This window comes from Podarcis tiliguerta (genome assembly GCF_965153285.1).
Source record: "Podarcis tiliguerta genome assembly, chromosome: 16".
NCBI lineage: Eukaryota > Metazoa > Chordata > Lepidosauria > Squamata > Lacertidae > Podarcis > Podarcis tiliguerta.
The window spans coordinates 16729005-16749823 of NC_139549.1; the positions used below are offsets into that span (position 1 = coordinate 16729005).

The 20819-nt window shown below is 48.9% G+C and overlaps 1 protein-coding gene across 12 annotated transcripts in view; it reads right to left on the minus strand.

Annotated features, from left to right (window-relative positions):
* ARHGEF2 (Rho/Rac guanine nucleotide exchange factor 2) overlaps positions 1-20819 on the minus strand; it is a 110520-nt gene that overhangs the window by 29804 nt on the left and 59897 nt on the right. For 11 of the 12 annotated variants that reach the window (XM_083417144.1, XM_083417143.1, XM_083417138.1 and 8 more), the window contains one exon: positions 2870-3014. In XM_083417144.1, the coding sequence (XP_083273270.1) occupies positions 2870-3014 (145 nt within the window). Of the gene's footprint in view, positions 1-2869; positions 3015-4641; positions 5055-20819 lie in introns of those variants that run through there. The other variant, XM_083417147.1, reaches the window with a different exon arrangement.

Below are 20819 nucleotides of genomic sequence, written 5' to 3' on the forward strand. Positions count from 1 at the left end.
TCACATGCCTGTTGTGGGGGTTAAATGAGGAGATGTGGAGAGCCACGTACGCCGCCTTGAGCTCCTTGGAGAAAAAGGTGGGATAGAAATGCAATAAATAAATAAAAAGTAGGCATAGTGTCGGATGTGAGTCTTACCATGCAAAAATTACTAATAATTACTTAGTGATTACTCACACTCACAAACATCCACCCCTGCCTCTCCATCCAGGCCTGAAAGAGCCATGATCACCCTTCAGAGAGACATTCCAGCCAGGCAAACACACTTAAGGAAGGCAGAAGAGAAAGCTGGTGAGGGGTGTGGCCAGGGAAGAGGTGGTGTGGCCTAGGGAGAATCCTGAGGGCCACATGGAGATGCCTCAAGGGCCACATTCCACCTCTGGACCTGAGGTTCCACCTCCCTGGTCTAGATTCAAGCTGCTAGCCACCACCAATATATAAATAAAGCACACTGCCTGACAATGTTTATTTACTCAAGGAGACGGCTGCTTTTGGCATGGCTGCCGGCAAACTCTCTAACAGCTCAAGTGTAACTGCTCAGATGCAGCTGGGGCCAAGTTTTCAGGCCAGGGGCTGGTGGGGTCAGGAGAAAACAAGCCGCAACATCAAAGGCCCTTCCAGGTCACCAAGGGAAGAGTCAGACAACAAAGCCAGCCCCTGCAGCCTAAGAGCAAAAGCCCCTCTGGGAGGCCCAGCCCCAACAGCTGTCCTCGCAGGCAGATGTTCCAGACTGAAGAGGTTGTGGACCAGGACTGCAGCTGTTCTGGAAGGCCTCTCTCCAGGCGAAGGGGGCAGGGACAGGCCCAGAAACAGGTTAGGGTGTGAGGAAGAGTCATCTAATCCCACCAAGACACAAGAAAAGGAAGGAATCAGCCTATTTCAGGGAGTTGGAGGTGGCTCAAAGCAGGCACAATTGCTCACAGTGAACACACTCAGCCTTTTGTTCTCTCTAGTGAACAGGTTTGGTAGGTTTTTGCAGGGTTTCTGAAACCTGCGGAGCTCATTTCACCAAAGACAATCAAGGGACAGAAGCAGTGAGGCTGGAGCATAGTTTCTGAGAGGGTTTGTTTGACTGAGGCTTCTATGGTGTAGAAAGTTCTGCCTCACTGTTCCCCCTGGTCAAAGAGGTCTAGCAGTTTTTTACCTGAAAAACCTGCACTCCCTGTTTAACCAAAGACAAAAGGTGGGATGATTGCCAGCTATGGTGGGTGCTGTCTCATTCAAACCACCATCAGCTCTCAGAACACACACACACACCACTACTGTCTGAATCCAACCTAAGATATGTAGACCACAGCCAACAATGCCTCTGGTTCCAGTCTGCAGTAACGCTATGCTGCACATTTCTACAAAAAGGCTGGCAATCCCTGTGCTCAGATCATCAGCAGAGAGGCTTCTCTGACTGCCCACTCCATCTCAGGAACAGCTACAATGGTGAGAGGCTTCTCAGTGGTACCCCCTATCCCCAGGTTTAGAATACTCTCTCTAGAGAAGTCAGAGGGCTATGGCATGGGACGGTAACATAACAAATAAATAAATTCAGCTTAGCAAAAGGGGCTTTGTGCCACCAATACCACTTGAGCATCCATGACTGGGGCTGGATCTCATAGCACCTAGAAGCTGTGACCCCAATCCTTAAATGGGAGGGCAACTCCATCCAGAGCAGCCCAAATGCCATCTCCTCCATCAAGGCCAGACGGAGTGCTTAATCCTCATGCAGCCCCATTACTGAGTCTGGGCATGGACTGAGAACATTCACTTGCACATTTGGGGCAGATGGCAAGCAGCAAGAGAACTACTGGTAAGCCTCATCAGCACACACAGAACAACCCTTCAGGGCTCCAACTACCTGAAAGAGCTTATCGTACACCCGCATTTCATGAAAATTAGTTGCTGGGCTGGGGGGAAATCACATTTTTCCAGCATTTAAACAGTAACTGAGCATTGGAGAAATGGCCAAATGGTTATAAAGACAAACATCTTTCCTGGCTGGGTGGGAAAGTGGAGTCTGATTTGGATGTGGTGCCAAGCATGAATTTTCTCACGCAGTCTTCGTGTTTAAACTGGGTCCTCAGCCACTAGGACAGCAAAGCTGGCAAGCATGTCTAGGCAACAGGTGCCCTGGCATGCTGGCAATGCACATGGCACACAAAGGAAGCCAAATGAAATCCTCCTCCGTCCCTATCTGCCCTTCCCCAAGGGAAATTGAGAGAAGGGCACTCTGAAGCTACTATCCAGCAGCCTATGTGCTTATTTCAGTTCCTAATGACCCATAACTTGAGGTATCGGGTGGTTGGGTGGGATACAATACACCCACACCCCAAATCCTTATTTACTGGTTCCCCATTTGCTACCGGGCTGAGTTCAAGGTGTTACTATTAGTTTACAGAGTCCTGAATTACTTGGGGTCAGTTTACCCACAAAATCATCTTACCCCATGTACGCCCGCTCGACTACTTTGATCGGCCTGAACTGCCACTGTTACAGATGTCACATAATACTCATTCTGCATTGTGGCAGCACTCACACATTGGAACTCCCTGCCTATTGAAACCAGGCAGCCGCCTCTGCTGTACCCTTTTCAGCACCTGCTAAACACATTTGCCTATCAAGACATATTGACATGTCTTTTAATCTGGTTTTCAGCTTGTTGCTAATTTTAATTCTTTTTAAAAACGTTTTACATATTTGGGTGGTTTTGTTTTGTTTTTACTATTTTACCGATAATGTTATCGTTTTATTCTTTTCATAAGCCGCTTTGAGGTTTTGGGGTTTTTGTTTGTTTTTACAATCAAGTAACGTATAATTATTATTATTTTGAAATAAATAAATAAAAAGCAATAAAGAAAGAAGTCTAGAGGCCTACTCACTGGGACAAATCAGTGCCTCCTTGGCAGTGATGCTCTTGTTGCAGGCATAGCACATGGTCATGCCTGAGACGGTGATGGAGGTGAAGAGGTGCCCATTGGTGTAGCGGGCATCTTTGCTCTCCTTCATCCTTTCTTTCTCTTTGTTCTGTGGGAAAGCAAGAAAGAGATGGGTTAGTGGCAGTGACCAGTGGCCTCTCCAGAAAAGGGCCTCTGAATCAGAGGTATGTTTCAGGCTTGCCAATGTGGCTCCACCCCAGCAGGTGTTTACAGCCCGTGTGCAGTTTCCATCTTGCCAGCATTTACACATCCAAAGAACTGGGGAGGGGGGTGGCCCCACAGACAGGTGTAACACAGACATGAGACAATATAACCCTCTAGTCGTTAAGACCCCATTTAAATTCTGTGTGAAGAGAAAAACACACCTGAAAACAAAACTAAGCAAAATACCCAAGTCTTAAGCCCTGCTGCTGATTTAAGGCAATTGTGTTACAGTGCTGACATGCTCTGCTCTTTTTGAACTTGCTGCTCAAAGTCCGGCCGCATCCAGAGTTGGAAATGTCATAATCGGGAGCGCATAAAGGAGAGCCATCACAAGGGAAAGCCAAGCCAGAGAATTTGTTCTCTATTTCCTCTTGAGCCACCCTAATTCCCTTCAAATACATTGTGCACATAGACACCCTAGGAATGCGCCCCACTCTTCCCTTGCTACCCTCTGCCTCACCCGGAGGTTCCTCTAAAATGTTTTGGCACCAGGATCGTTTCTGTACACAGTCACGGTGGCCAGGCTAACCGGGGATGTTCCTTTCATGCAAGAGCATGAAAGGAATTAGCTGCTACATTCAAACTGGTGGGGGGGGGGTTAAAAAAAGAATATATCGGGCTTTCAAAGTTACAAGAATCTTAACGTTTGCCTGTGCCAAACTGCTACCCAAAGGCACAAACCTCTGCCCAACAATTCCACACACACAATCTACAATAAAGGGGCAATCTAGGTGGTTAAAGTGAACAAGACAAGCTACATGGAATCACTGAATTATATATTTGGAATGGGCTCCCAAGGGTCATCTACTCCAACCCCCTGCAATGCAGAAATCCTAATTAAATATCCCTAGCAGATAGCTATCCAAACTCTGCTTGAAAACCTCCAGCGAAGGAGAGTCCACCCCCTTCTGAGTGGTCCGTTCCACTATCAAACTGCTCTTACCATCTGAAAGTTCCTCTTAACGTTTAGTCAGAATCTCCTTTTTGTAATTGGAATCTGTCAGTCCAGGTCCATCTTCCATGTGACAGCCCTTCAGGTATCTGAAGATGGTGATCATATCCCCTTCTCAGTCTTCTCTAGGCTAAACATACCCAATACCTTCAACTGTTCCTCACAAGGCTTGGCTTCCAGACCCTTTATTATCTTGGCCGCCTTCCTCTGCACAACTACCATCCTGTCAATATCCTTCTTGAACTTTGGTGCCCAGAACTGGACACAGGACTCCAGGTGAGGTCTGACCAAGGCAAAATCGAGCCGTACTATGACTGTCTCATGAGCTGGACTAATTTGTGAAGGTTGATCCAATCTGGAGTGTGAAAAGAAACCGTTCTGCCAAATCATCCTTAGGATGATTCTGCCAAATCATCCTAAGTGAAAAATAAATTAGGTACAAGCCCCCCACCGCCAGCAAAAAAGAGCACGACACAAAACAACCTTCACGGAAACGAACTTCTGCTAACAAACACACACAAGCAGAATGGTTGACCCAGCCTCGGTCCTCCTCACACACCTTTGCCACAGTCCCTCTCCGGCTTGGCTGCCGTCTGTTCCAGCTCATCCCCGGACTAGGGGGATCCCGGCAGGGTCTTGAGACTCCGAGCCTCAGCTGTCTCTCATAAACCGTAGGGTAACTCATCTTCCGTTGAGGTGGGATGCTACTGAGACATCTAACCACCACCACTCTTACCAATTAAGGCCCCAGAAAGAAGCAGGAAGGGAGAAACCAGTATACAGACCCAACTTGAGCCTGGAAAGCCCAGATTGCAGAGATGCAGAAGGAGGAGGTGGATATGAGGAGGTGGATGGGAGAGAGAGAGAGAGAGAGAGAAAGAGAAAGAGAGAGACACCCATGCAGTTCATCTTCTCCTGTACCTCTCTGCTTCCAATAACCATGACAACCATATGTCTGACTGAGAAATTCCACCACCACCCCCAGCGCACGTGCCTACAGTCCTCAGCCTCGAACAGTCTATAGAGAAAGGTCTTGCTTCATCATGTCTTCATTACCAGGGCGGGGGCGGCAGGATTATTTGGAAGGCTGGGTCCAAGAAATATTTAGTTGAAATAAAAACGGTGCGAATGCTCAAGCCAAGCCCTGCTTCCCCCAGTGTTTGGGTAATACTGTATATATATATATATTCCAACTTTCAACCATTTTAAAAGGGATGTGAGGAATAATCAAGTGCAGCAACCTGCAAAACGCCTGGCTGGCTGGCCAGAACACCTGGGCTGCCTGCCTTGCAAAGAAACAAAAACAAAAGTGTTTTCCTTTTGTCTACAAGGGTGTTGGCTGGCTTGCAAAGTGACCAAAAGGGGGGGCACATGCGCAAAAAAGAACAACAAACAGGAACAAAGATTTGTATTAAAGTTCATGCATGCTAATGTATATGCATATATGTATGTTTGGTGCACATACTTCTTCTCCCCCGTCTGTCCTCACAACAACCCTGGGAGGTAGGTTCGGCTGAGAGTGAGGGACGGGGCCCAAGGTCACCAACAGAGCTTCACAGCCAAGTGGGGATATGAACTGTGGTCTCTCAGGTCCCAGTTCAACACTACAGTCATTTATGGCATTTATATCCCACAATCTTCTAGGGGTGGAGGCCCTGTTTGTTGCAACAAAAGGTTATCGCAGCACATTGAGGGCTAAAGACCAGTACAGTACAATCCAACAATGTCTACTCAGTAGTAAACCAATCTTAAAAAAATATCAGTATTTTAATGCAAATTATCTTAACGAACACATATCTGTATGCAGTTTTGACAAAGTGCAAGTTGGACAGGTTTGCCTTTAAATGCAAACTGGACTAGTGTGTGTCTGCTGAGCCCCAGAGTCCTCCTCTTGCACAGATTTTGAGAACTGACATTGCGCAACATCATTCCCTGTGACTGACAGGCAGAATGAAGCTTTTTGATTGGCCAGGCCAAGTAGAAATACTGGGATCCTGATCTTACACACTTCAGGTTCTGGGGGAGGTTTCAACTTGGGGATTTTGGAACAGGGCCTGGCTCGGATAACTTGAAGAAGTGGAAACTGACCCAAACAGAGGGAAAGGCAGAGGGGGTGCAATTTCAAAACCGGAAAAGCTCAACCTGGAAAACTGGAGCTCTGCCGGCAGGCTTTTGCCCGACAATCAAACTGCAATACTGGGGAGCCCATCGAAGATCAGCCTAAACAAGGCCAAACATGCAGATGGAAGAGCGAGAGGGTTGTGGGCCTACAGGCCCTGTGACCTGCTCGGGGCATAGCCAGGCAATCGGGTTGCCATGGCAGCTTCCCTTGAAAAGGGGAAGTGAGACAGGGACTTCCTGTTGCCAAAGCTTTGAGCAAGAGGCGCAGAGGCTTGGCTATTTTTGACTCAAGAGCCACCCTAGCCTCACGTGTCTGAGAGAGGGGGGGTGGCAGGCGCTGCTGCGTTGCACATTTTCTTGGGAAACAGAGAGGCTGGCACAGAGCGGTTGTCTTTGGCAGGGATGCCACATCCGAGGCTTTGCAACATGATCAGAACCGATTGCATAGAAGGCACCGACGCGCTCTTAAATTTGCTGAGCCACCTGTGCGTCCAACAGCAATTTAAGGCTGCTGGGTCACTGTCTCCTTGGTTCCATAAGTTCTCCCCTGGTGCCCCCTACCCTATAAAAATAATAATACGCAGAATAGCATATTTTGCACATCCCACTAGGAGAGCGATGCTTGGGGAGTGGCCCAGCTGTGCCCCTACCTTGAGAGGGGCAGCCTAACTTCTGTTGTCTGTGTTCTGGTAACCTCTAGGTTAGATTACCGCAACACATTATATGGAGCTTGGAAACCACTGGTTTAAGGCCTGCTTTTAGCACACCAGCAACACTGCACTAGAGGTCTGAAGATCATCCCTTTGAGTGTGTGCTGCAAAGAAGGCATTTCAAGACACACACTCACTTCCCTCGGCCGCAGGGCCTCACTGTCATGTGTGACTCGAGAAGGGAAGGATCAGTAAAGGCAGACATTTCATAAGTAACTCTGATAGGCTTCCTAGGAACCCACTATTTAGAAACCAGCAGGCGACACTGTCACAAGGGAAGCAGATTGGGCAATTCCCTGGTTAGTCTGGTGAGGCAGAGCAGATGATCTGCTTTGCAAAGTCTCTGCTTCTGAGAATGAGAGAGGGTCCCGGGAGCTGAAGGGTGGTCCTTGTCAGATTGGGGGTGGAGCATGGTGAGGCAGGGCTGGGGGGGTGATATCTGGCAGGGGCAGAGGATGGGGCACGACTGTGCCTGGCACTTCTAAGGGTGAAGCTTGATGGACACCCCAGAGCAGAAGGAAGATAAGCTCACCCACCAAATCAGAATTCAGCCTTCATTCTTGACCTGGGGTCCTGAGGTTTTAGGGCTTCCTTTGACGGAAAGCAGTGCCCCAGAGGGGGAATACCTTGGAGGGGGCACTCAGAGGTGTAGTGGGGGGACGGCGGGTGGATTTTTTTAGAGGGGGCGCAACCAGACACCCCCTCCCCTCATTAGAGCCTGGTTCCAGCATGCAACGAGCTTTGTCACGCCCAGCGGCAGCTCTGCTCTCAAGTCAGGTCTGACCCGGGGACAGAGGAGAGGCGGTGGCAGCAGCGTTGCCAGGGCGGCGCCCCTCTGCTGCACTGGGCTGTGTACATGAGGGAACAACCAGCTCTCTTGCGCCCAGCTGCAGCTCTGCTCCTTTGTCAGGCCTGACCCGGGAAGAGGAAAGTCGCAGCATAGCGTTGCCTCCGCTCTCCTTGGTTGGCAGCATTCTCGAGCCCAACCCAGGTGGTGGGAGCATACGCTCTACTACTGGAGGCACTAGATGCAGGGGGGGCAGGGGGCACTGGAGGTGTAAATGACTTTCAGGCTTTGAAAAGGCAGTATCAATACATCAAGTTCATCTGTTTTGTTGAATTAAATAAACTGAATAGTTTTTTTTATTGGATTTTGAATAATTTTACAATGATTATTACTGTTTTGCATTTTATTGTGTTGCTATCTCCTTTAGTGGGTCGTGCAAACCGCTATTTTGGCTAATGCTTTTTATAGGGGTGGGAGGCACTGTGGATGAGTATATGGAACCAAGAGGGCAGTGACCCGAAAAAGTTTGGGAACCACTGCCTTAGATAAAGGGCAACTTTAGGCCAAGGTGGTCAACCTTTCTCCAGCCTCATTCACTCTTGGGCAACCCTCTGGGGGCCACACACCAATGCTGGGTGTGGTCAAAAGTGGGAGCCTGTGCCCATCTCTCTAATGCACACGGTCCCTCCTCTCATCTGCTAAGTGCAGATCAGCTGACGAAAAGGGGATTATCTCATCCCCTCTCTACTCATCAAATGGACAATCTGATGGGGCAATTTGGGTTGTGAGGACAAAGCGGGGAGGGGAGAACCATGTACAACACCCTGAGCACCTTGGAAGAAATGGTGGCCTATAAATGTAACAAACAAATAAATTGCTTGGTGTTTTCTACACTAATGGACAGTGTCTCTCCAGGGCTTTTGATGCGGAATTTTCCCAGTCCTACCTAAAGATTTTGGGGATTGAACCTGTTGATGCAATCCATGTGCTCTACCACTAAACCATGGCCCTTGCAAAGTCTTAAATTACAGTCTCAGGACAAGAAGGGTTTGAAATTTAAATACGCTTCTTTGCTGCTTGTTTGGTTCCAAAGGAGATATGAGGCTCATTTGCAGAGAAGATGCCAAGTTTGGTGTCCTCTATCTGCCCAGGCCAAGCAGACAGACAAAGGGAGCCTTGTTCTCTGTTGCATGCCTACAGAACCTCTGCCCTGAGAGGAGCGAGCCTGTCTGCCCCTCTCAGCAGAGACAAGCTTTGGGTCTCCAGAGCAGCAGCAGGAGGGAGTTCAGCAATACAAATATGTTATTCTGTACTGTTTGGGCGGCAGCCAGAAGGCAGGAGCGATTGCGGCATCAAGCGAGAGGAAGCTGGCTAGATAATCTAAAAAAACAGAGAGAGAGATCAACCTACCACTCCCTTCTACACTGCAACTGCTTGAAAATCGCAGTTGCCTGGAGGCTCTTTGGGATGGATTTGTGGAAGACAGGAAGGCGGCGAGTATTTATAAAACGTTTCTGCAAATCCAAACTCTGCCATACAAGTTTGGTGCAGCGGCTCATACAGCAACCAAGTGGCGCAGCCCTGTTTGTACAGCTGGGGGAACAAAGCCTGAGATGTAGATGATTACTATTTTTAAATATAGTGCCCTCCATCAAAGCCCATAATGCTTCGCAGCAGCCACTGCCAAACTGCTGCCCTCTGGGTGTTTTGGACTCCAGCTGGCTGGATGTCACGAGCTCCTTGGAGACTTCTTGGTAGGGCTGGTCAGACAGGGAGGAGGATTGGGATGGGAATGTGGAGCTGGACCCTCAGGGAGAGGGCCCAGGGGCCTGGGAGGCATTGATCGGGATGCTGGGGAGGGGCAAGTGGGATGTCTGGAGAGAGGCAAAAATCCTCCTAACACCAGCTCACCATTCCTGGCCAGTTTTAGCCATGCATGGCGGCAGGGAAAATACCCGCCTCACTCCAAATATCAGGATCAGTTGGACCTTGAGCAAAACCCACCAACTGGATTCTCCAAAAGCAAGGAGGTAGTCTAGAGTTTCTTGCCTCCCTCATCCAGGAGTTCTAATAATAAGTGCTCCAGGCAGGGAGCCCATACTGTCCCAGAGACCCACAGACGCCCCCCTCAGCGAATCTATGCAGGAGGGGGTTTATCACTGCCTCTCAGCTCATCAAGTGATCAATATGAAATGGGAAGGGAGCTTCACCCATCCCAGTGCTGTGTCTACTTTAATTTTTCTTCTTCAATGCTGCTACTGCAGCCAAAATGGATGGGATGGTGAGAGATCAGAAAAACCTACTTGGGGGTGGAGTGGGGGCTGGGTTAGCTCCTGCCAACAGACAATTAGCCGCCCCTGGCCTTAAGGGGGGAAACTCCCGTTATGATACAGGCAGCAGAAATATATACTTTTAGGCAAACTGAAAAATTTGGGTATCCAAGTGAGAGGCACCCTTCCCCCCCTTTCTCTCCCCTCCCCACAAACCAAGCCCACTCTGATTTTTTATAATCTGCTTTAAATGGGGCCAAGCAGCTGGAAGCTTCTTAAGCGTTAACCCCACTGAGCCATGGGGATGGATTTCCTTGCAGCACTTGGGCACCTCTCCGTGCCACAGATTCCAAGGCAAGAGAAGATGTGCATGTCCTTGTCCAGCACTCCACCCTGCTCTGCCCACTGCCTCAAGGGAAGAGCTGAGATTTCAGGATTGCGGTGAATATTGCTAAAGCAGGGCTGGCAAGGCACAGAGTTGCTGCCTTGTTGGTCCCACAGGGTGGATGCTACAAAGGAGCATACATGGGGTGGAAAAGGACATCTTTGACTGAAGTGTAGTTGTTAGTGTGTAGGACCAGAACCCGGAAGACCAGGGTTCGAATCTCCACTGGGCCATGGACTAGTCAATGTCTCTCAGCCTAGTCTACCTCACAGGGTTGTCATGCAGATGAAATGAGAAGGAGAACCATGTGCATGCCACCTCGAACTCCTTGTGGGGGGAAATGGGATATGAATGCAATAAGCAAATAAATAAGAGCATGCATCCTTTTGAGTTCCACAAACCTTTTCTGGGGAAAGAGCAGTTTCAAATGCCTTTCTACCAGTGATTCCTTTCTGCCACTAGTTCAACGTCACCAGTCACACAGGTTTGCAGTCTAGGACCCCCAGCACTGCCCTTGCAGAGGATAGCAGCATGTGGTTACTTTGAGCAGCAAAAACGTCTCTTTCACTGCCCTGTCTTGGTGCAGACCAAACCCTAAATCAGCCTTCGCTAATTTAGTGCACTCATCAGCCCCATCCAGCCTAAAACATCTGGAAAGCACCATGCTGGCAAAGGCTACCGAAAACTATTTCATAATGTCTTCTCAATCGGTACTTTTTGCCCCAGAGTTTTCACTCGCAGAGCCTGGGCACTGGCGGCTTTCAGTTTTTGCAGACAATTGAGCAGCTGTGGGTTGAATGAGAACAACCAGATTCTCAGTTCGTGTCCATCCCAACTTCCTCTCCTCTTAGCTGGTCTAGCCAGAAGGAAAGGAGCTAGGAAAAGAGGCAGGGGCTGCCTAATCTGTTCCCCACATCCCCATCCCCAGAACTTTGCTTGGTTTGTGGGGGAAGGGGGGGATAGGCTGGTTGGCTGGCATCGTGCCCGGTCTACAAATCTAGATTTAATGGGTGCAAAGCTGTAGAGCCTCGGATAAAGCCTGCTGAAGATGTGACCCACTTTTTTCTTTCTTTTTAAGAATACTGAGGCTCTCTGAGCTGATGGAGAAGAATCAACTGGGGGGTTGTGGGTGGGAAGTAGGTGCCAGGGCTCAAATTAAGCCCCCACCCATCTCAACAGCTGGAAAATATCTAGGCTGAAAGCACAAGCACCATCAGCCTGATCTCAGTGCAGCAACAGTCTAACATCAGTGGTTCTCAACCTTTCCCCCCGCTCTGGATCATTTTGAAATAGTCAGGAGTCTTGGCAAGCCCATCAGCATTGGCATAATTGCCAAAATGAATACTGTATTATGAAAATCATGGGTCCTAGGTCATGGGCTTCAAAGGGAAAAGCTGTAGCTCAGTGGTACAGCTTCTAGTACTGTATGCAGGAGGTCTCAGCTTCAAACCCTACTGGCATTTTCAGGTAGGGCCCCAAGGTGCTGCAGAGAATGGGTTTGGGTCCTGGTGAAAAATGGATGGGGCCCCCCAGCATGGGCAGATGAGCTAAACATATTTTCATGGGATACAGAATAACTGCATGATCTCATTTTAATAATAATAATAATAATATTCATACCTGTTGAGAATATTAAGGTCCTAATGACTAATATCAATAACATAAGCACCCACACAATCATTACTGAACTATCCATACACTTAACTGTTAAACAACAACTTTGTTCGGTTCGCACAGTGTTTGCTTATGAAAACACACAAATGAGACTGCGCATCATAAAATGAGACTGCACCATTATACTGTCAAAGAGCAGGAGCGAATGTTCGCAGAGAGTTGGAAATACTCAGAAACACTCAGTTCGCGACACAAGTTCCCAAACCATTATTCAGAATTGTGCATGCATTGAACATAGTACATAGGTTTTGTTAAGAATTTCATGAAACATATGCAAGAGAGTTGGGCCCTGGGACCCCTTCTGGGCCTGGTAATTTGTACCTGCTTTCCTGCCTTTCCTAAACCCTGGGACTGGAGGAGACTCCTGCCTGATACCCTAGAGAGCTACTGTCAGTCAGTGTAGACAATATCAAGCTGGATGAACCAACGCCCTGAGTACCAATGAGTAGGCAGCTCCTATATTGCTGGCTTGTTGAATACAGAACTATCTGAGCACCAGAGCACTCTCCCCTCCTGCAGTTTCCTACAACTAATCTTCAAGAGCACTGACTACCCCTCCTGATCTACCATAAATCATGGGCGGGGGCAAAGGGAAGATTGAGTAGCTAGGAATGGCTGCGACAAGAGCACCCAAGAACACGGCACTTGAGATGTTACCACAGAGACACATGAATTGTGGGCAGCAATTTCAGAGCTGCCTGAATAAAAGTCCTAAAAGCTTAAGAGGTTCTAAATGTGGGGCACCCTGACCAGAAGCATTCAGTGTTTATGGTGCTATATTAATCTTGGTATCATGCAGCCCCGCAACCTGGGACAGAAGAGGCAGAGGCCAGTGTTTTGGATATGAGGAGAGAGGGGGCCGATCTGGCTGTCATTTGGCCCCTTCCTTCTCTCTGCCTCTTGCTCTTCTCCCCTCCTCCACTCTAATAGAGCATGGGAGCTCCCTGGGGCAGGGACCATGGCTCCTTGGCTGCTTTCTAGTGCTTATCAAGTCATAAAAGGTAGTGAGACGCCAGTAACTCACAAAGGCTTTACATAAATCAAAGTCTTGGGGGGGTATGGGGGAGAAGGAAAGCCCCCGGAGGATAAATGCTCTAGCTTTGGTGGGGGGAGGGAAAGGTTAAAGGTCACATGCCCCACATTCACCCATGCATGGCTGGGCAAGAGAGTTTCAATTCCAGGGAGGAGTTTTGGTGGTGGTATGGACAGTGGAATTTTACCAGGTGCTGACAGCCTGAAAGCCTTTAACAAAGCATCCTATGAAGAAAAATCTGGCATTTCAGCCTTGAGCTGCCAGTCCTGGGCTCCTGCAATGTGAAGGGGGCGATAGAGGCCATCTAGGCCGACCCTCTGGCCCAGAGGCAGGATCACCAACCCCCTCCTGTGTTTCCATTCCCAGGCAATCTGACACAGACCTACCCAAGCTAAGCCTGGAAACGAGCAGAATTAGAAGTCCACTCTGCTTCCCTCTCACCATAACGAGCAGAATTCAGGCAGTTTCAGGTCACCATTGGGATAGCTGTGCCTACTTGAATTTGTTGTGGCCACCTCCACCTTCAAACCAGACAGCTGCATGCTGTTGTTGCAAGAATACTTTTTTGCACACCAGACCACACAGAAATGCAGATTTACTGTGCTCTGCAAAGCAGCTTGATCTTGTGTGTGTCAATGGTTCAAGGGGGGGGGCAAAGGGCACCCAATTTCAAATGCCTCCCAAGAGCCTGGTTGTTGCACTGTTTGCCACACAGCCCCACCTGAATTAACTCTCTCTCTCTCTCTCTCTCTCTCACACACACACACACAGAGAGAGAGAGAGAGAGAGAGAGAGAGAGAGAGAGAATGGCCACTCCTTGCTGTTTGTCCCCACTATCTGGTATCCTTGGATACACTGAACATGGAGGTTCCATGTAGGAATCAATAGCTGTCTGTAGGTGGTCTTTTATTATCCAGGGAGCATTATCAGTGCACATTTACAAAGTCAACAAAAGCAAGAGTGAAAGCTCCATGCTCCATGGGGCCTACACTGTCTCATTTCAATGGTGGAAGATCCAGTAGAGGGGTAAGGGGCAAATGTGTCTCCCCTAATACTTTCTAAAACAAAACAAAACACTTGACCATCTAACCACTCGGCAGCAAATATGTATATAAAGAAAACACACACACAAGTATGCCGCTGAATGAGCACACATAAACAAATCAGCACAGCTCTACTGTTTACTCCCTGTCCTGTGCTCCTACTATGCTCTGCAGGAAGCCAAAGCAGCAGCATCATACAGAGAACTAGCCTCTTTCTGAATCTAAAGCATCAGTGCCAACCTTGCAACAGCGATCCTTGCAAATAGCTGGTCTCCAATCGACCTTAGCTGAGCCCAGTGTCCACTCTGCTTCCCTCCCACCATATCCTCCTCTGTCTACAAGTGTGTGGGGTGGGGGGGAGCAGGGAGGAGAAAGGGTTGGGCTCCAGAACACAATAGAGGCTCAATGTTTCTGGCTTCAATCTGAGCTACTAGTTGGGAACTGAGCCAGGTAGATAAAAAGAGCAGAGCTGGAAGGCATGGTGTGGGGAAAGTTGATAAGAGAAAAAAATTTTCTCCCTCTGTCCTAACATCAGAACTCGTGGACACTCAACGAAGCTGAATGTTGGAAAATTCAGAACAGGTAAAAGAAAGCCCTTCTTCATGTAAAGGTAAAGGGACCCCTGACCATTAGGTCCAGTCGTGACCGACTCTGGGGTTGCGGCGCTCATCTCGCTTTATTGGCCGAGGGAGCCGGTGAACAGCTTCCGGGTCATGTGGCCAGCATGCCTAAGCCGCTTCTGGTGAACTAGAGCAGCACACGGAAACACCATTTACCTTCCCACCAGAGCGGTACCTATTTATCTACTTGCACTTTGACGTGCTTTCAAACTGCTAGATGGGCAGGAGCTGGAACCGAGCAACGGGAACCGTCAACCTTCTGATCGGCAAGTCCTAGGCTCTGTGGTTTAACCCACAGCACCACCCGCGTCCCCCTTCTTCATGTAGTGCATAGTTAAAACTATGGAACAGGAGGCAGTGATGGCCACCAACTTGGATGGCTTTAAAAGAAGATTGGACAAATTCATGAAGGGGAAGGCTATCGATGGCTACTAGGCACGATAGCCATGCTTTGCCTCCACGGTCAGAAGCAGAAATGCATTTGAATACCAGTTGCTGGAAATCGCAGGAGGGGAGAGTTCTCTTGTGTTCGAGTCCTGCTTGGGGGTTCCCCACTGGGCCATCTGGTTGGCCACTGTGAGAATAGGATGCTGACCTAGACGGGCCACGGGCTTCATCCAGCAGGCTCTTCTTAGGTTGCTCTGCAGAGTTCCCTTGTGCTCAAATCCTGCATGTGGGCTTCTTGCAGGCATCTGGTTGGCCACTGGGAGAACAGGATTTAGGATTAACGGAAGTGAAACCCACACCTACACAGGGCTGTTTGCCTGCCAGTCACATCTGGCCTCAGCCTGGCCTCAGTTTCTCCCTTCCTTTTTCATCTTCTTCACTTTCAGCACTGACAATGTAAGCTCCTGGGGGCGGGGGCTCATCTTAAAAAAATAAATAAATCACAAGAGTTGGAAAGGCAGCATCCCCAGCAATATAGGGCATGGGAACATAAGAAAAGCCCTGCCAAATCAGACCATTAGCCCACCTAGTCTAGAATCCGGTTCTCGCAGTGGCTGACTAGACTGCCTGTGGGAAGCACGCAAGCAGGACCCCAGCGCAGGAGCCCTCTCCCCTCCTGCAGTTTCCAGCAGCAACAGCATCTGCTTAAAAACCTTAAATACTTTGCTATATCAGGTGCCTTCCTTCTTCCTCATACAAAGGGAAAAGGCAGCCAGGAGGGTTTTAAGACACTGCAAAAAGATCATTTGCTCAGGTCAAGCAAAGAAATGAAAGTGAAATTGAGGTTACAGGTTCCTCTGGAAACAGGTTTTCTCCTCTCGATCAAGCAACCCACAGAGCCCCAGGCCTCCTGGAACCTGACATGTAGAGCACTGATCTGAAGTGTATTTATACATACAGAACTTGAAATCTTCTTTCTCAGAGTTTATTTAATCTCAAGGAAATATCGCTGCTTGAACTCCTGTTCACAGCTCTTTCAGGATTCGCTCTTTGGCCTTGAACATATATATTGGGGTAGGGTGGGGTAGGATACCCTGGCCATGAATCTACGTATAAAATCTCCTAACCTCAAAGGCAAGGATGAAGTGGAAGGTTTGGTGTTCCTGTAAAAGCAGCTGAGTGGGAGAGAAATGAGTTTGACCTGCTCTCCACAAGCCACTGCGACAGCCTCATGGAGACAAATAGGAACATAGGAAGCTGCCTTTATACTTAGTCGGAGCACTGGTCCATCTGGCTCAGTATTGCCTACACTGGGTGGCAGCAGCTCTCCAGGGTCTCAGGCAGGGTTCTTTACCAACCCTACCTAGAGATGCTGCCTCCAGGGACTGAACCTGGGACCTTTTGCACGCAAAGCCAATGCTCCACCACTGAACCTATAGGGAATGGGGGAGCACTGTGCTTTTGTGTACTTCTTGTTCAACCTGAAAACATCCCAGTGGACTGGGCCCCTGTGGTAACGGTGCAATGCTGTTTAGATTTCCCACCTCAAGGTATCAAAACATTTCAGACCGCCCTCTCTTAAAGGCTCTCTGGATACTGCTGGACTGCAACTCCCAGCATCCTTCCCAATCCCTGGCCATGCTGGCCAGGGATGATGGGAGATGGAGTCCAACAGCACCTGAGGAATCCCAGGCTCCCCATCCCTGTAGCAAAATGTTGTAGTGCTTGTGTTAACCTTTGGGTTCTTTGCCCCTTTGCAGAGTTCTTAGTGTAAGAACCTAAGAGGAAACTGCTGGATCCAGCCACTAGCTCATCTAGTCCCGCATCTTGTTCTCACAGTGGCCAACTGAACGCCCCAAAGGGAAGCCTACAAACAAGACCTGAGCACCATAAGAATGTAAGGAGAGCCTGCTGGATCAGGCCAACGGCCCATCTTGTCCAATACAATATGCCTGTGGGAAACCCGCAAGCAGGACCCAAGCCCCCCCTGTCATTTTCATGCCTTAAAAGGAAAAACTCTTACCCAAATCTCTAAATGCAGATTGGCTGCCTCTGCCAATCACCAGAGACAGAGTTCTGGGCTCGATGGGTCTTTGGCTGTTCTCATCTCTAAATTGCTTAGACCCTTTCTCTGTTCCACCCAGGCAACAGATGTCACCAGCATGGGGGGCAGGGAAGATCAATATTTGAAAAAAAGAACTTGTAGAAAAAGTAAAAGTTGGCAAAGCATTCAATACATACATACATACATACATACATACATCAAGCAAGCAAGCAAGCAAGCAAGCATTATCTGACACTATGTTTGCTAAGCTGGTGTCCTCCAGATATCCTGGACTACAACTTCCATCATGGTGGCTGGTCCTGATGGATGTTGTAGTATAAAATGGCTGTGCTGGCTAAGGATGATGGGAATTGAAGTTTAGTTTTTCCATTTATATCCCGCCTTTCCTCCAAATAGCTCAAGGTGCTATACATAGTTCTCCTCCACCCCATTTTATCCTCAAAACTACTCTGTGAGGCAGGTTAAGCTAGGAGGCAGTGAATGGCCCAAGGTCGCCAGGTGAGTTTCATGGCTGAGTGGGGTTTTGAACCCCGGTCTCTCCCAGCTCCTAGTCCAACACATATCCAGAAGGCACCAGTTTGGCTCACAGAAACACAGAAAGATGCCTTATCCTGAGTCAGGCCATAGGTCTGTCGAGCTCAGCATTGTCTTCTCTGACAGGCAGCAGCTCTCGAGGGTATCCGCCAGGGCTCTCTCTTAGCAGACTGCCCTAAACAAAGAGATCCACTTCTTCCACAACATCCCAAGAGAACAAAGGACAGACAGATCAATTCAGCTGCTGGCAATCTCGACACAGGAATGAGATGGCGCAAGGCAGCTCCCCTTCCCCTGCCCCCCCTCACTCCCCCCTTCACCCCGCCTGAGTGCACATGGCCACCCTCTTCCTCTGATCTCCACAAACAATAACAATGGGGAAAAGAGGCCGGAATTTGCAGGGCCTATAATGAATTTGTGGATTACTATTGACTAAAGGACATGGCAGCTGTTTGGGGAGGGGTCCTCGGGAGATGGCCGCATTCCAAAGGCCTGGCTCATTCATTCCTGGAGAAGCTCAAAATAATTGGGGAGAGGGAGAGACGACTGACAACATGGGACTTGTTTTGAGTTAATGCCAGGATCACTCATCCTGCTAAGTACTCCGTAGAGAAAGCCCCCACACCCAGCAAATTCAGGGCTCCCTGCTACAGGATTAACCATCAGGGTCCGTCCGTCCCCGATGAGAAAGGTGTGTCTAATTTTGGCTACCAAATACCTAACAGGGTAGCCAATATAATCTCTAATATAACATTCAGATAAAATTCTCTCTGACACTAATTTTAAAAATTGTGCGGAAGACAGTGTCTGCGGCAAACTTGTGTGTATCTGTGGAGCGAAAGACATGGCATGAAGGATGAAGAGATATTTGAATGTTGCCCTGAACCAAGGCTTTTAATCCTGTATTAGCACATAAATGCGGGTGGTGCTGTGGGTAAAAGCCATAGCACATAAACGCGGGTGGCGCTGTGGGTAAAAGCCTCAGTGCCTAGGACTTGCCGATCGAAAGGTCGGTGGTTTGAATCCCTGTGGCAGGGTGCGCTCCTGTTGCTTGGTCCCAGCGCCTGCCAACCTAGTAGTTCGAAAGCACCCCCGGGTGCAAGTAGATAAATAGGGACCGCTTACTGGCGGGAAGGTAAACGGCGTTTCTGTGTGCTGTGCTGGCTCGCCAGATGCAGCTTTGTCACGCTGGCCACGTGACGCGGAAGTGTCTCCGGACAGCGCTGGCCCCCGGCCTCTTAAGTGAGATGGGCGCACAACCCTAGAGTCGGACACGACTGGCCCGTACGGGCAGGGATACCTTTACCTTTACCTAGCACATAAAATGAGAGTACTGACCATGTGCAAGGCATAATTTGCAGGCAGGCTCAGCCTGGGGCCTGCTTTCATTGTCAGGGCTATTTTAATTTTTATTATCCCAACAAAGACAGGAGGTGACCCTGAACATGTGCAGAATGTGTTGTTTTCCATTGTGTAATGGCCGAACATGCTCCTGAGCATATGCAGAATGCCTTCCCAGATGGGCAACCACATCCAGGTCAAGAAATGCAACATCCATACAGGACTGAGCGCCAGCCTCTTCCTCTAGAAATTAAGCACCAGTGGGGAAAAAAACACTGGGATTACATGTGGGAGACCTGAGTTCATGAAGCCAGTCACCTCAGTTGCCTTTCCATTACAAAATAGCTTACCTCCAGGGGGAAATCTTAAGGAGAAAACAGGGGGGGGGGGTTCTTTGTGGGTTGCCTTAGGTAGGCTTTTGGCTCTTTTCAAACTGCAAGGCCCCATTCACACATGCAGGTTTGTTTGCATGTGTGAACGAGTTTGTTGTAGAACAAACACCAGGCAGGTGGAATTCGTTCTGCCTCAACTCCAAATCCCTTGCTCTTTCCCATAGAAGTGGTTTCACAGACACTCAGCCGGGTGTCATCATGTCATCAAATGCTGAGTAATGGAGAGAGGCACATGAACAGGGTGATTTTAAATCCTCGGGTTAACATAGCATATTCAAAACCCTAGTCTTTGGGGGCATGGGGAGCGATTATTCTTCCACCCTGCTTGCAAAACCTCAAGTTTCCGCTGGAACATCTGCCTTATTATGGCCTGCCTCGTTTGGCACCCAAGAGGGACTTGGGGCTTTGTTGGCAGTGCTGCCCAATACAGCTGCCAACTGCAGAGGGCCTGGCTGGCGCCTGGCCAGAATGACGGAAACCTCTGCCTCTCCCCACCCGCTCCCCATTCTCGCAGCACCAGCTGGGGCCCCAGGACCCTCCCACCAGGCAAGGACGGAAACCAGGCTGATGGCTTGCTTTCGAGATACTGAGAGGTATTGCATCATGCGAGGCCGCCTCGTTTCACAAGAAGTTGGAGGAGAAGTGGGAGGGAGTAGGCCACTGCTCTTTATATTTGTAAAATGAGAGGGGCTGGGGTGGAAGTCATAGCCTTCCACAATGGAAGGTAATTTACCATTGCCCTACATGAATAGGGGCAGGCTGTGGCTGGAACCCAGCACATGCTCAGGGGCACTCTGTTTGTCACTGCAGCTTCATTACAGTTCTCAGCTGTGCCTTGGCACTGAAAGGAGAGCCCCTGCCCCTTCCAAATAGGGGCACAACAGAAAACAGAGCCAAGCCCTCTTCTTTGGGAAAGGAACCCCCCCCAAAAAAAGTTTACCCCTCTCTTCTCCTCCCCCACCCCGCAAAAAACCCTAGTGGAACCAAAAAAGTTAGCAGGTAGACCAATGAGTCATCTATCCCAACCCCCTCTGTCCCAAGAAAGGATGTATTTTACCTAAAACATCCTCAGCCCCAAGGAGGGAGATTCTCACATTTCTTAAGACGCTCACTCCAGTGTTAATTTAAAAGCCTTAGATAGGGCTCAATCTATGTCTGCCATGGCATTTGTTCCTTCCATCCTCCGTGGAACTCCCTGACTCTTGATATATGCTAACAACTAAGCAGATGCACAGCAAGACCTTGAGCACTATGTTGCTACAAAAGTTTACTCAGATGGAATGTCCCCCTGACTTCAATAGGACCTATTCCCTAATATTTGTGGCTTGGGGTTGCTGTGCAATAGTGCAAGTTTTTGAGGTTTCAGTTCTATTCC